Below are 14,384 nucleotides of genomic sequence, written 5' to 3'. Positions count from 1 at the left end.
TATTCATTTGAAAGTACCAGAGAGATTGAATGATCATGTGATTTTCAGTTCTGATTGCTGTAAAGCAAGAACGATGTCAACAACAAACAGGAAGATCTCTCCAGCCACATAGGCTTTCATTATCATCATGCTTTTGAAAAACACAACTTAAGCATAACGATTCAAAGTGGTCCCAAGCAGTTTTGAACAAGACAGGTCAAAACAACGATTAAATACAACCAAAAATAATAAATCATGGTATCAGAAAAAAGAATCTCAGAATCAGTAAGGTATACATGCGTCTAAAGATCTAGCAATTAAAAGATTATTTTTTCTATTCCAGGTAGCACCACTGACTCTGCATGTAACTTCAATCTCATCTGCTTCTCTCAAAGCTAAAGAAAATGTATACAGTATAATGAAAACTAGAAGACAGACAGAAACAATCAAATAGATTTCAATCACCAGAGCCACAAAAACAAAAATAGCTCCTACCTTATCTATATAGAAGTAAATTCATTAAAAAAATATATTAACAAAAGAAAAAAACCCACACACATAACCACCATACTACATATCTATTTTATATTGAAGTATTAAGACATATCTGTAGCTATTGTAGAGTTAACCCAACCTCATATTGACATATAAGTAACTTCCCTCCTACATTGTTCAGCATCTTCCTGAACTACGGAGTCTGGCCGTGGTTTGCTCCTCTCACTGCTTTCGTACTAGCCCTAGTACAATGCAGAATTCAGGGATCTGCAGCTTTCTGTCCAGTGCTAATAAAATCAGCATAACAATGTGTTATGTCTTATACAACAGTGTACAAGAAAAAATTCAGCAAACAACTCCCATCTGCTCCCAGGCTAGCAATCAGCTCAGCTTTGCCTTCAGCACTGTTCACTTACACCATGAGCCCTTATTGCTCTGCCAGCCTCAGAGACCTGCAGTGCATAATGGGCTCATAGTTCACGCCTGCTGAGCTAAATGGAAATTACAAAAAAAAAAACATCAAGTGCTTCAGAAACAACTCTTTTCAAAAAAAAAAAAAAAAAAAAAAAGGTTGCTTTCCCATTCTCTTTCTTATAGGTACCAAGGGAAGTGTTTGTTTAATTTCTCCACTTTTCTGCCAAGTTTTGACTTTACAGGAACTTTAAAGAGCTGCGTCTTTTTCTTAGTTTGCTTTACTCCTTATGTCACATATCAAGCTGTAAACCCCCAAAGATGATCCACGCCCACCTCTAAGAGCCTGTCTTTCAGTATGGAGCCACCTCCAAGCACTTCATGCTAGAGTCTCAGAAATACTGTTTCCTACCAAATGCCTATCCTCAATCCTATGGATAGGTAATTTCAAGCCTAGCTGGCAATCTTATGGCAGTATTGCCCTTCATTTGGAAAGAAACATAGAATTACACAAGATCCTGTGCTGGAAGGGACACACAAGGATCACTGAGTCCAACTCCTGGCTCCACCCAGGACCACTCCAAATGCATACCATATTTCTGAGTGCTTTGTCCAAAGACTCCTTGAACTCCACCAGTTTGGGGCCATGACCACTGTCCTGGGCAGCCTGTTCCATGCCCACCACCCTCTGGTGCAAAACCTTTCCCTAACACCCAGCCTGACCCCACCTGACACAACTCCATGATGTTCCCTGTGGTCCTGTCACAGACACCAGAGAGCTGAGCTCAGCGCTGCCCCTCTGCTCCCCTGGTGAGGAACTGTAGGCCACCATGAGGCCTCCCCTCAGTGGAGAGGAGCAAAACAGGATTGTGATAGAATAAATACCATTACTTGCTTCCTACTGGTACTGAAAGCAATACACAAGATTTTTATTGTGGGATTTTAATGCTCTGTATGTTAAATAATACCAAGTCAATGAAACACAACTGTCATAACAAATATTTCAGAAGCACTAATAAAAACAAACATGCATCAAAACACTGAACAAAACATAACAAAATCGATGGTCCTCTTTCAAGAGCAGAGAGATATTTTGCCTTTTGGTTTGCTTTTTTTCAGTAATGACTGAAGACACTGGATACAGTTTTTATCATGTTGCAGTAAAGGGGACTTCTACCATTGACTGCAAAGAGTAATATTGGATCCCCGTACAGTAACGATGAGTGCCTTCATTTCCAACATGCTACACTTATAATGAGTCTAATCCTGTTCCTGGCTGTGCTTTGAACAATAAAGAGAATCAGTCAGCTATGCAGACTCCTGCCAGATCTCTGCTTCTTTTTGTAAGACACAACTGTGATGCTGCATGCTTAATTGAATTGTGAGGTTATAAGTGCCAACGAGGATTTTGAGACATACCTTCGGAGAATTACCAGCACTTCTGACAAAAAAAAAAAAGAAAAAACACACAAAAAAGGAAAAATGCAGGGCACTTCACTGTCAATCAGAGCTACCAATTGGAACAAACAAAATATCCATAACTCACACAGCTTTTTCTCCTACAGAAATCTTGCTTCTACAAGTGATACACCATTTTCTGAGAGAAAACACAATTTTTGAAAAGCTGGAGCTTGCTTAGGGAAAATTCTGATCCTGTTTAAAAAAAAATAAAGTTTATCTTAGGAAAACAGATTTCTTTCTCTTGTCCTGTAGTCAGGGAACCTTCCTATCTTGTTTCCACAACAGAAGTCTAGTTCACAATAACCACATTCTCCTGCAAAGAAAGACAGAACACTGAATGCTTCAAGAATATGTTCAACCTCTCGCTACGTTGGGCTGAGGAGAGGAACCAGATAACATATGCTGCATCAGTCTGCACTTGAAAACAAATGGAGAAGGAACACTAAATTTTGTCCTTAGAAAGAAAAACAAATACAGTCAGTCATTAGAGTGCATATCCATAACTCGCTGGCCTTCTCGCCTGGCTCATCAGCAGGCTTAATAAAGATATACAGCTAAGCTGGAGTTTTTAGAGAACTGAATTAGAAGAATTTCTTCCTCCATAATTTGGAGGAAGAATATTTTCCCCTAATTTTTGTGCAGTATCTGGAATTGAGCACAAAGTATAGATCAGAATTTACACAGGACTGAAAAAAAAGTCACCATTTATATTGCCTTGTCTTAAAATATCTCTTTTGCAGGTGAGGGCATGAATCTTCTCCAGGTTTTCCAAGATGGAACAAAAGAGAGTTAACTATTACTGAACAAGCGCTAACAGCTTCCTCTGATGCACTAACATCCTTACAATATATAAATGAATATATCTTTTCCAAATAGCAAGTACAGCACTTAACCATAATCTGGAAACTCTACCTTTCCCTTCTTCTCTGAATCCAATAAGCATAAAAAATAACCTTCTCCAATTAATCACATCTTGGAATCGCTGCAGAATTTATACATATGGTATTACACATTTATGGCATTATTTCAGTCAGCATTCTGGTCGTCACTGCATATTTAATTTTAAATTGCAATTTCAGTTATGTTTCCCTTGACTATGTTATACTGTATCTGAACTGCATCTCATTTTCAATGGTGCTGCAGGTTATTGGATGATTCCTAATGACTTCATTTATGTTTAAGATCAGTATATATTCCATCAATATCAATATACACTGACATCAATTAAAAGTATAACACTGAGGTGTTTTTTGCTTTGCTGCACAGAAGGCAACAGTCATCTGTTCATTTTCTCTCCTACAAGAAATTTATCTTACCTAAGAGAAGTTTGGTGCCAGTGTTTATTTATGAGGTTGATTAAATTGAGATTAAGAAACAATTTGGCATTTTGAGGAAAATACATTAGTTTCTCTTATTTACATTTTCACAAACTCTCTCACTTACCTAAGATTGGCATGTAAGTATTTATCTTAACCTCCTACACCTTAATAAAATGCCCCACGGAAGCCAAGATAACGAAAAATCTCTCATTTCTGTCAGTATTATGTTATAGAAATTAGCTCAGCAACCAGATCACTTGAAGTCTACTGATATTTTCATTTTAAAAATTGAAATCAGTAGTAAAAACAAGATGAACTTGTTTACTGAGATGTTTCTAAACATGCTGAGCATCTTTAGAAACAGGGGAGACAAAGTTCTGTTTTTACCACTTTTTCATTGCAGTTTGGAGTTAAAGGAAGGCTTCTTAACTTCCACTGCCCTACACAGAGCCATTTCACCCCACCAAATTAACTCCTAATTTATAGTCCAGACTTGAAAGATGGTTTTGGTGCAAAATTCACTTCAGGTCATAATCCTTTAAATTCTGGAAGAGGATGAGCTGAAGTTTAGGAGGCTCTCCTTAATCTTCTAAAGCTGACAAGGTGTAACGTGAGACAACAGAGGTACAGGGAAGCGTATGGAAGTTTCTCCAGGTAATCCAACCACAAAAGTAGTTGCACACTCCAAACTCAGAAAGACCCCAGCTGGGCAATGCCTCCCATCCTACATCTGAAACCAATTTAATTGAAATCAAAATGCATTTATCAATAATGAGTATGAGTATCCACAAGAAAGCTTGTGTTCTTGCTGCAAGAAGTTTTAAACACAAAATTGGAGAGAGGCCAGAGCCAAATTGAAGTCCAGCAGATATTCTGCTCTCTGTGTTCATGTTAATGATATGCAAGTTGAGTTACATACTACTACAGTGCGCATCCATTCACACTTGCTCACACATTTCCAGTTCTATATAAAGAAATAGGAAATTCACACAGTGTAGGAGAAAACAACCAAAAAAATCACTTAATTCTAGCTTATCAGACTTCATCACATACAAAAAAATCACTATACATCAAAACAATTATATCATTGGTGCTTAGACATTTATTACCAGGAAGATAGTCATGTCTGGGAAAAACAGAAGCATTTCACAGAATCAGAGAAAGATTTGTGTTGGAAGAGACCTTAAAGACAACCCAGTTCCAAATCCTTGCTATGGGCAGAGACACCTCCCACTAGATCAGGTTGCCTAAAGTCCCACCCAACCTGGTCTTTTTGAGGAAAGCATAGCTCTATTAGAAATACTGAAATATATTTTTTCAGGAGTATTCTAGCTTTTTTCTTTTGTTATAGTAAGCACAGTTAAGCAAAACTATTCAGTGTGTTTCTAAAAAAAATTTTTTTTTTAATTATTCCAATGAACAGCTATCTGCAGAAATAGAATTTTGGTGGTTTTTCCTTTTTTTTTTTTTTTAAGCTCTGAATTTGAATTTCTTGAATACAACCATTAAATACAGTCTGGTATACTTTTTTACTTAGACAGTTGCTTGAGATCTGAAAAAGTAGTCATAATCTTAAAAAAAGCTCTGCAGCCAACCACCACTATAAATATGAAATATTCAGATACTATTCATACACTTAAAAGCTTGAAGTCACAGAACCTCCAGCAAATTTGACAAGGTAGAAGATGGTTAGTCATTAAAATCTCACCTCACATATGCAACTGCAAAATATAAAATAATGATACTAGAACATATCCCCAAGATGAAGCTAGGTACATGATCTGCTGGCATTTCATTCTTCACTGATGAAATAGGAGAAAAGCAAGGCTGTATTCCAAAAACAAACAACAACAACAAGCACAACAAACAATTTTTTTAAAAAACACCAATTGTGTAATTTGGATTATTACAGTTCAAATATAATTTGTCACTGAAATAACCTTTAACTTTTCACTTTAAAATGAAAACTTACAATGACAGGGACACTCAAAAATCACAATACGCAGCTCCTCATTTTCTTCAATAAGATACTGAATGAAGAACTCCCAGATTCTGGGAAATGGGAGAAAATACAACTCTGTGACATAAGAAATAAGATACTTTTATGATGAAGCTCAGGTTTGGTTTCCTCTTTAATATACGTTAATGTGCCACATATTTCTGCACAGTACAACACAACTTCAGGGTATAGGTTCACCATCTCTGCTCTAGCGCTACCAACAGCAGTATTCTGTATAGAGCACAACTGGATGAAATAAAATTTGAGACAGACCAAGATGCTAAATATAGCAGCTTATTTCACTCTGCTGGCTACAGCCAAGAGACAGAATTTTATTTTTCTGTCTGATCACATCCTTAAGATATCTTGTAGCCTATCTTGGCTATTTTTCTCTCTGATTGAGCTTTGAAAACCATCACACAAAATTCTCAATTGTTAGCTTTTTTTCCTTTGATGACATGACAGTTATACAAAAGCAGCTTTAAGATCTAGAGAAAATATAAAGGAAAGTAAGAAAATGAAAAAAAAAAAGATAAATTTCATGCAGTTGGAGTTCCTATTCCATCTGCACTACAAACTGCATGGGCTTTGCTGAATTACACAGAAGACAGAGGATACAAAGCAACATGCTGAGCTTTAAGAATTGAACTTGTATCAGCTATTTATGATATCTTTCTGTGTAAAATTTGTTGAAATATTATAGGATAGAAAGAAGACACAACATGTGAAAACTGCACCAGAACGTTGATTTTTTTCCCCCCTTCATCCATCTCCAATGTGCTCTCTATCTGATTGTGTAAGGGGAGCAGAGGGGAACTTCTTCTCCTGGAAGGCTCCTGTGGAGGCAGGAGAGGATCAAAGTCTTTCAGCGTCAAGTTTCTACACATTGGGCCAAGCATGGTCACAGTTCAGCCAGACGCTAGTTCAGAGATTAAATTAATCTGAGGCAAATCCTGACAGAACTATATAGTTCGAATCTGCGAGATGCAATATTCCAGGCAGAAAGGCTTTTAGAAAGGTAACAATAGTGCTTTGATTTTCACATGTTCTTAAGAAACCACTAAAGATGAAGAGAGGAATTCACATCAGACAGCTTTTATACTCTCTGTTTCTTCAAAAATTACAGTCCAGGCTAGGTCAGGATGATAGAGGTGAGGCTTTCCCTTACATAAAAGAAAATCTTACCCAACCAATTTTTTCCATATCTATAATGTTACTTCACTTTTATTGTTAAATATGTGACAAAATGACTTACCACTTTAAAAGGGGGACAGGGGAGAAGACAGGGAGGATAAAACTGATAGTCTATATACTGCTGTTCCAGCTATTTTTTTAAAAAAGCTCCATCAGATATAAAGTACACAGTCAGTTTTTCCAAGTGGAAAAGCTGTCCTTTAAAAATCACTGAATTCATAGAGAGAAAGACAATGAGGGAGTAAGTCAGACCAAAAACATTTTAAAACAATTTCTTTTTAAACCAAGTGGAAAGCTGAAGGACTGCATAAATTGCATTTCCCCTAAACTACAGCATGATAGTCAGGAAGAGATGCTCATTTTCTATGGGGCAATGTCTGATTGCCAAGGACAGAAAGCCCCTAAGTCCCTGGGCTGTAGTGAAATGTGTCCAGCTTTCAATGATCTTTGCAACTGGCAACTGCAGCCATTGCAGAGTGAGAAGTTATTCATGATACATTCTGCAGTTCTATTTGCTCGTTCTCAGAAGGTTTAGGGACTGCTGGCATTACTGGATTGCAGGTAGAATATTTCAGAATGAAGACTGAATATGCTAAGGTGACCTCAATGGTATGCAATGCTATTTGACAGAGGTCAGCTAAACCCTGCTGTTTTCATGTAAAAGGAAACCTTACATGAGATGGTGAATGTGGCCTGTAGGCTGAAGATCCTGTGACCTGTGCACAAGATGCTTTGAAAGCCCATGGCCAGGAGTGTGTGGGCAGTCACTGCCACTGCTGAACAGCGTGAATTCAGCATTAACACAAACAGGCCAAGACTCATGGTCATGGATAATGACAACATACCATGTGCAGTTCTGGGCTTCCCAGTTCAAAAAAGACAGGGATCTCCTAGAAGGATTCCAGTGGAGGGCCACAAAGATGATAAAGGGCCTGGAGCACCAACCTTATGAAGAAAGGCTGAGTAACATAAGTCTGTTCAGCCTGGAGAAAAGAAGACTGAGGGGAAATCTGATTAATGTTTATAAATACCTAAAGGGAGGTGGGAGACAAATAGATGAAGCCAGGCTCTTCTCAGTGGTGTGTAGAGATAGGCCATCGCTCCTTGTCATAAAACTTGAACATAAAATGTTCCATAAAAACATGTGGCAGAACTTCTTTACAGTAAGGGTGACAGAGAACTGGAACAGTTGCCCAGAGAGGTTGTGGAACTTCCTTCTATGGAGATATTCGAGGCTCACCTAGATGCCTACCTGTGCAACCTATTATAGGGTACCTGCTTTAGCATGGGAGTTGGACTCTATGTTCTCTTGAGATCCCTTCCATCCTCTGCAATTCTATGATCCTTAAACTTCCTAGTACATTGCTGATATTCAGCTACTGAACAGAAAGTTATTTATGTTAAGTTATTCAGCATACACGCAACATAGAAAAAGCCCTTCTCATTTTTTCTCTAGAACTACACCCTTACCATGTACTTCCAGCAGTCCTGGAGGGACAAAAGGCACTCTTATTCCGGAATACCTCTGAACCTGACGCTGGACAACAGAGTAGCTGACCAGCTCTGGGTGCTTGACACATATTTCCAAAATGACAAGAAGTCCTTCATCCATGTGGTGATGGTGAGAAACCAAATGATTCGGCTCCATCCAGATGGGACAGTCCTTTATGGCCTCCGGTATGTTCTGGGTGTTTTCTGTTTGTTTTAAATCAGATATATGGCTAGTGATTTTAAGTGCACGTATTACCAATGTGCTCTTTTTTCTTGGTTTCTCATTGCAGCCTTAAAAGTCAGCAAATATTCCATATACTGCACAACAATATATCCAACAGTTTTCCAAAAGGCATGAAAATTATCTTTCTTAGCTACAGCTAATAAAAATGTCTCTTTCAGCTCTTCTGAGCTTGTTAATGCTACTGATGAGATCTTTACTACAGATATTGCCTGGTAATCTACCATAACTTAGAAAAACCCTTTCTTCTAAGATTTCTCACATGATTCTTTAGAATGATATAAAAGACAAAATTTGGGAGTCATCTGAAAGAATACAAACAACATTTAGTAGAGAATAAAAAGATATTTGTAAATTTAAATGAATTATTTAAGGATTATCAACACATCTGAATATAGGTCTCCTTTAATCCACCTTGATCTAACATTTCCTCTTCACACCACAACTGCTACTTTATACAATACAACCTGTATTCACACCTGTAGATAAAATATATTCTAGAAAAAAACAGATATAGTGCAACAATAATGTTCCAAGTGTGTAATTAAAACTAAACCAAATTGTATCTTATGTTGAGATTGCTGCAGAGCTTGAGTGGGTTTTGGATTATTTTTAAAGTAGTTTTGCTGCAGGGCAGAGAAAAACATACTACTTGCTTGAAACAACTTTGATTGCTGTTATCATTCAACAGCAAAAATCCCTGGAGAACATAAAACCGATAACATACTTCAGTAAATCAGGGGAAAAAAAGCATAAAGCCGAGATTAAATGCCTTAAAATTGTACCTAAGATAGGACAGTGGAGGGAAAAAAAAAACAAAAACAAAAAAAACCTGCTGCAGCAATTCAAAATAAAAGTAATATTTGAAGAAATATAACTTACAGTTTACCAAAAATAAAAGTTTGAAGAGACCTCTTAGCCTATAAAATCACAACCTTTTAAAATATATCACTACCCGTGTTCTCAGAGAGAACCTTCCAACACATCAACTCAAGCTTCACAAGAAATAAAAAAATAATGTTATTATTTTGGTTCATCATATTTTTTCTTTTGAACTGATTAGATTAAGAGGCCATGCACTTGCTACCAAGGCAAGGTACTTTGATACAGCCAGATCTGTTCTGTTGCTTTGGTTGTAAAAAAGTAAACCAGGAACCCATGAGGAAACAGCTGAGAGATTACAGACTGTCATTATTACCTGCTAAACAGAGCATGGGAAAAACACCTCTTTACCATTGCCTTCAGACCTCCTATTGCTCCTTTCATTCAAATTGGAAACCTGTTCAGCAGAGCAGCTATAATGAGAGGACTTTTTGGCCTGAAAACCTCACAACCCTCACCAACACAAAAGACAACCAATATTCCACATATTCCTCATTCTTGCAGACTCATCATCACCAGCCAAGTGCAGAAAAAGGTGCTCACCTATTGAGCTATTGGCCATGTTCACAGCTCCAGCTGCTGAGCTGAGATTTCCCCAAAACAAGGTTGCTGTTTAGATGCATCTGGTAAGCAGTGTTCAGTCTGCCACTGAAAACACATGTAGCATTCTAGTCCCACAGGAAAGATCTGACTGAAGACAAAGGTAACAACAAGCAAAAGGAAGAATGAAGTTAAGAGACAATGAAATAAGTTTCATACCACTGATGGCAATTAGCACACAGAACATTTTGCATCTATTAGCTGCCACCGTCCTCACTAATAAGCATGTCACTGTCAGCCTGCAGATTGCCAATATGATGATATCATGCCAATAAGAATTTCTTCATCTTTCAGCTGACATATGCCTCATAGGTGAGAAGATGTTGCAGAAAGCATTCTTAGGTAAAGTTAAACGTTGCCGTTTAGAAAATTCAGCAAAGCTCCAATCTTTACCTGCTGGGTAGAGAAGGAACTTTGCAGTATATTGGTTTGCATCCAGCTTCTACTCAGCACACAGTGTAAAGAGTATCACCAAACCTCACGACCTGTAAGCTTAACTTCCATTATTGAAGATGGAGCACTGGCCTGGCACAATGTGAACAAAACAGACACCCCCAAATGCACTCCAGACTGGAGTCTGAGCTCCATGCAAATCCCCAGTCTGCTCAGACAGGGCCTTCTGTCATCCCTGCTTTAAACTTGCTTCTCTCCATGCCTCCCATTCCCCATGAACATTTTCTGTTTTCATTCCAGAGTTGTGTCTTTTCAGGCTCAGATATAATATTTTACTGGCTTCTTTAAACAGGAACTGGAACAATCACTGCAAAGCTAAATAACCCTCTGTCTGCATACGCGTGCCCAGCAGTTGGGCATCGGTGCAATGTTCAGTCCCAACACAGTTGAGGAAATATAAAGTAAGGTTAATTGTCTGACTTTACAGATGAATAAATGAGGGAAACACACTGAATGTACTGGACTGGTTTTAGATCATACAGCAAAATATAATCAGTTCCCTATGTCTCCAATACAGTACTGTTTCTATGATGACATAAACGGTTCCTTTAGCTATTTTTCCTTGCAGCTGCTAGATCACAACAGATTGAGGAACAATGTGCACATATGTACTTGTACAGACACAGAATGCTCCTAAGCCTTCTGCCCACTAAGGATGTGAGTTACTGTTATGTTTCCTATTGCGGATGCTACTTCTGTTCATTATTCATGGTAGTGAATGATGTGTAACATTACTAACCAACTAACTCTTTCATCCTATTGCCCAAACAAGTAAATATATATACCTATATAACTCTGTAATCATATTTCCACTGAATTTCCTTTCAAATACGCCAGGCAAGCTGAGTGCAGCTGTTAAGCATTATATACCTGACACACGTTACTTCAGAGTCTATAAAATACTCCAGTGAGCAGCAATTATTATTTTCTATGGTGTACCGGAATACAGAACCCACTTGCTTCTTAACGCAAAGAAAATTCCCTTTAAGTGTAAAGTAAAGCGTAAGTGCACCCTGCAGCATGGCAGGGTGGTGTCTGAGAAACACCTCTAGCTTGCTCCAGTGCAGCCTCTGAAATACTAGAGTCTTATTATTTTCCTGCACCCCCAGTTTTAGTAAATCATCTGACCATGTAGCTGTAATCCTTCTTGTGCTAGCAGTCTCTCTCATTACTTTTTTTTTTTTTTTTTTTTTTTGCATTTTCAGGCAAGATTCTCTAGAAATCGCTTCCAAAACTTTACATGTTCAAACCAGCACATGATGCTGGTGTTTCTCTTGCTTGTTGTTTCCTTCTTTTCAATAAGATGCTAGAGATACAGTCTATCTTTAAAATATTTAATTTCTTGTACTGAACTTCATACTCAAATTCTTATGTCATTATATTATGAATGGAAGCCCTGATTAAAATCATCCTTTCCTAGTATCACTCTGCTACCTCCTAATTCATCTCACCAGTAGAACAGCATCTCATTGGTTCTGAAACATCCTATTGTTGTGACATTGCCACAAAATAAATGACTGCAGAATTTAATGTTGCACATTGAAAAGCAACAGTGGGCTACATATCCTCCAAAAAATATCGGCTAAGAGGAGCCCTCAGTAATACCTTTATGGAGGTCTCCCTCCCTTCTGATATTCAGACACAAACCCATCTATCATTAGTGGTAGTGTTGATTCATTCAGGCAAAGGGACTGAGCATGCTGTGATAAGCATGAGAAGGGCTGGCCCAGAGCACTTCCAGGTGTTGGGTTTAGTGAGACCGTGTCTTCATACTGCTGCAGCAAGGGTGCTACTTTGCTAGGCACTGTGAGGGGAAGGTGATCTTTGCCTTCAGTGTAAAGACTTATTTCACCCTTTCTCACATGCAAGTCTACCAGGACATAAATACTGTGAATACTGCTAGCCAAGAATTTGTATCTTTTAGTGCAGTGACATTTCACTGCTTTGTGGATTGGTTCTGAGTTGTCTTGATTTGGGGCTATGGAGTTTTCCTACAAACACTCTCATGGATTTGATTAAAAGAGTTGGCAGGTCCCTTCGAGGACGCGTCATCACAGCAACAGGCAGCCTGCTCACACTGGTACTCAATTCATTGTCATAGAATAATAGAATGATCTGGGTTGGAAGGGATTTTTAAGATCATCTAGTTCCAACCCCTCTGCTGTAGGCAGGAACTCTTCCCAATAGACCAGGTTGCTCAAAGCCCCATCCAGACTGGCCTTGAAAGTCTCCAAGGTGGGGGCATCCGCAGCCTCACTGGGCAACAAGTTATGGTGTCTCACTACTCTCGTAGTAAAGAATTTCTTCCTATTATCTAGTCTAAATCTACCCCCTTCCAGTTTAAAGCCATTTCCCCTCATCCTATCACTACTTGCCTTTATAAAAAGTCCCTTCCCAGTCCCTTCCACTGTCCATGTCACCCACAAAGATGTTAAATAGCACTAATTCCAGCACCGATCCCTGCGGAACACAAGCTGTCACCAGTCTCCACTTAGACATCAAGCCATTGAGCGCAACTATCTGAGTGAGTCCATCCAGCCAATTCCTTATCCAGTGAGTGGCCCATCAATCAAATCCATTTTTCTCCAATTTGGCAACCAGCGTAATGTGCGGGACAGTGTCAAACACTTTACACGAGTACGGGTTCCTCTTTCTTTATCCACTAATGCTGTAACTGCAACATAAAAGGCCACCAAGTTATCACTTCTACTTTTATAGAAGTATTAGATGGGTAAATAAAAAGTCATAGGGGAGGCAGTCCATATTTTCCCAGATACAGAGACCTGCACTAGACTGATGAATACAGCCAGATCTCTTAATAAGTTTTTTCTTATATATTGTTGGTCTAATTTAGAAGAAGCTGCAAGAATAATTTACAGTGTAGAAAACAGCCAAGTCCCTGAGTAAAATAAAACGAAGTGACAGATGAATTACTCCATAAAATACAAGAGTATATTCTCTATTCAACATCTTTGCTTTAGTACCAACATATATGCTCTAATAACTGTCAGGCCAAAACATCTTCATGTAGTTTCCTGATAAAAAAGAAAGAGACAAAACATGGAACAACTAAAAAGTTTAGTTTTCAAAGCCGTTAATAAGGTGGCATTACTAAGTAATGTGATAACCTTACCTTAAACTACAGATCTGATCACTTTTTCTTAGATTCAGAAACCAACCCTCACAGACACGAGGATATAATACTTCATATGCAGTTTATGCTGTTTTGGGTTACATTTGATTGAATTACAAATGCAATCACAAATCATGTTTCAGAGAAGAGTCTAGAAGCATCAGAATTATTGGAGATATCAGAAGCCTAAATGAAGAGTCAAAAGCACAGGCAAATACAAAGCAACTTAAAACTCACTCAAACCTATGGTAGAGATGCTTATAGAGGAGTAACGTACCCAGGAGTAACCACCTAGAACTCCAAGCCAGCTGCAAAATATTTCTTCACCTCTGGATAAATCATGAAGAAATAGCACCCACCTGAGCTCTAGTAGAGCATTGCCTACCCCTTGGCATGCCTGGTTTCACATTGGTTGAGTGTCTAATCAGAGGTCAGAGAAAATAACAGCCACTGAACAGCACTTTCCATGAGAAAATGCCAAAGACAATTTTTTTTTAAAACATGGAAGTTGAAATAGGCTTGGTCCAAAAAGACTATGATCATTTTCCAAGAAGATATATGTACTATCTTATGTCACCATTATTTCTATAGATCACACATAAAAATTTATCTTCTGAGAAGATAACTTACTCACCGAGGGTATGCTGACATCTCCCATGCATCATAGAACAGGCAGAAGAAATTTGGTGAAGTTCAGAGTCCTTGGCACTTTTCAAGCCTTCCAAT

The 14,384-nt window shown here is 38.3% G+C and overlaps 1 protein-coding gene across 1 annotated transcript in view; it reads left to right on the top strand.

Annotated features, from left to right (window-relative positions):
- GABRB1 (gamma-aminobutyric acid type A receptor beta1 subunit) overlaps window positions 1-14,384 on the top strand; it is a 96,307-nt gene that overhangs the window by 44,902 nt on the left and 37,021 nt on the right. The window contains 1 exon segment of the mRNA XM_021397137.1: window positions 8,315-8,535. Within this exon segment, the coding sequence (XP_021252812.1) occupies window positions 8,315-8,535 (221 nt within the window).

Source organism: Numida meleagris, chromosome 4 (genome assembly GCF_002078875.1).
Source record: "Numida meleagris isolate 19003 breed g44 Domestic line chromosome 4, NumMel1.0, whole genome shotgun sequence".
In the NCBI taxonomy this organism is placed as follows: domain Eukaryota; kingdom Metazoa; phylum Chordata; class Aves; order Galliformes; family Numididae; genus Numida; species Numida meleagris.
Note: the sequence above shows the minus strand (reverse complement) of the source record. Positions and strands in the feature narration are given on the sequence as shown.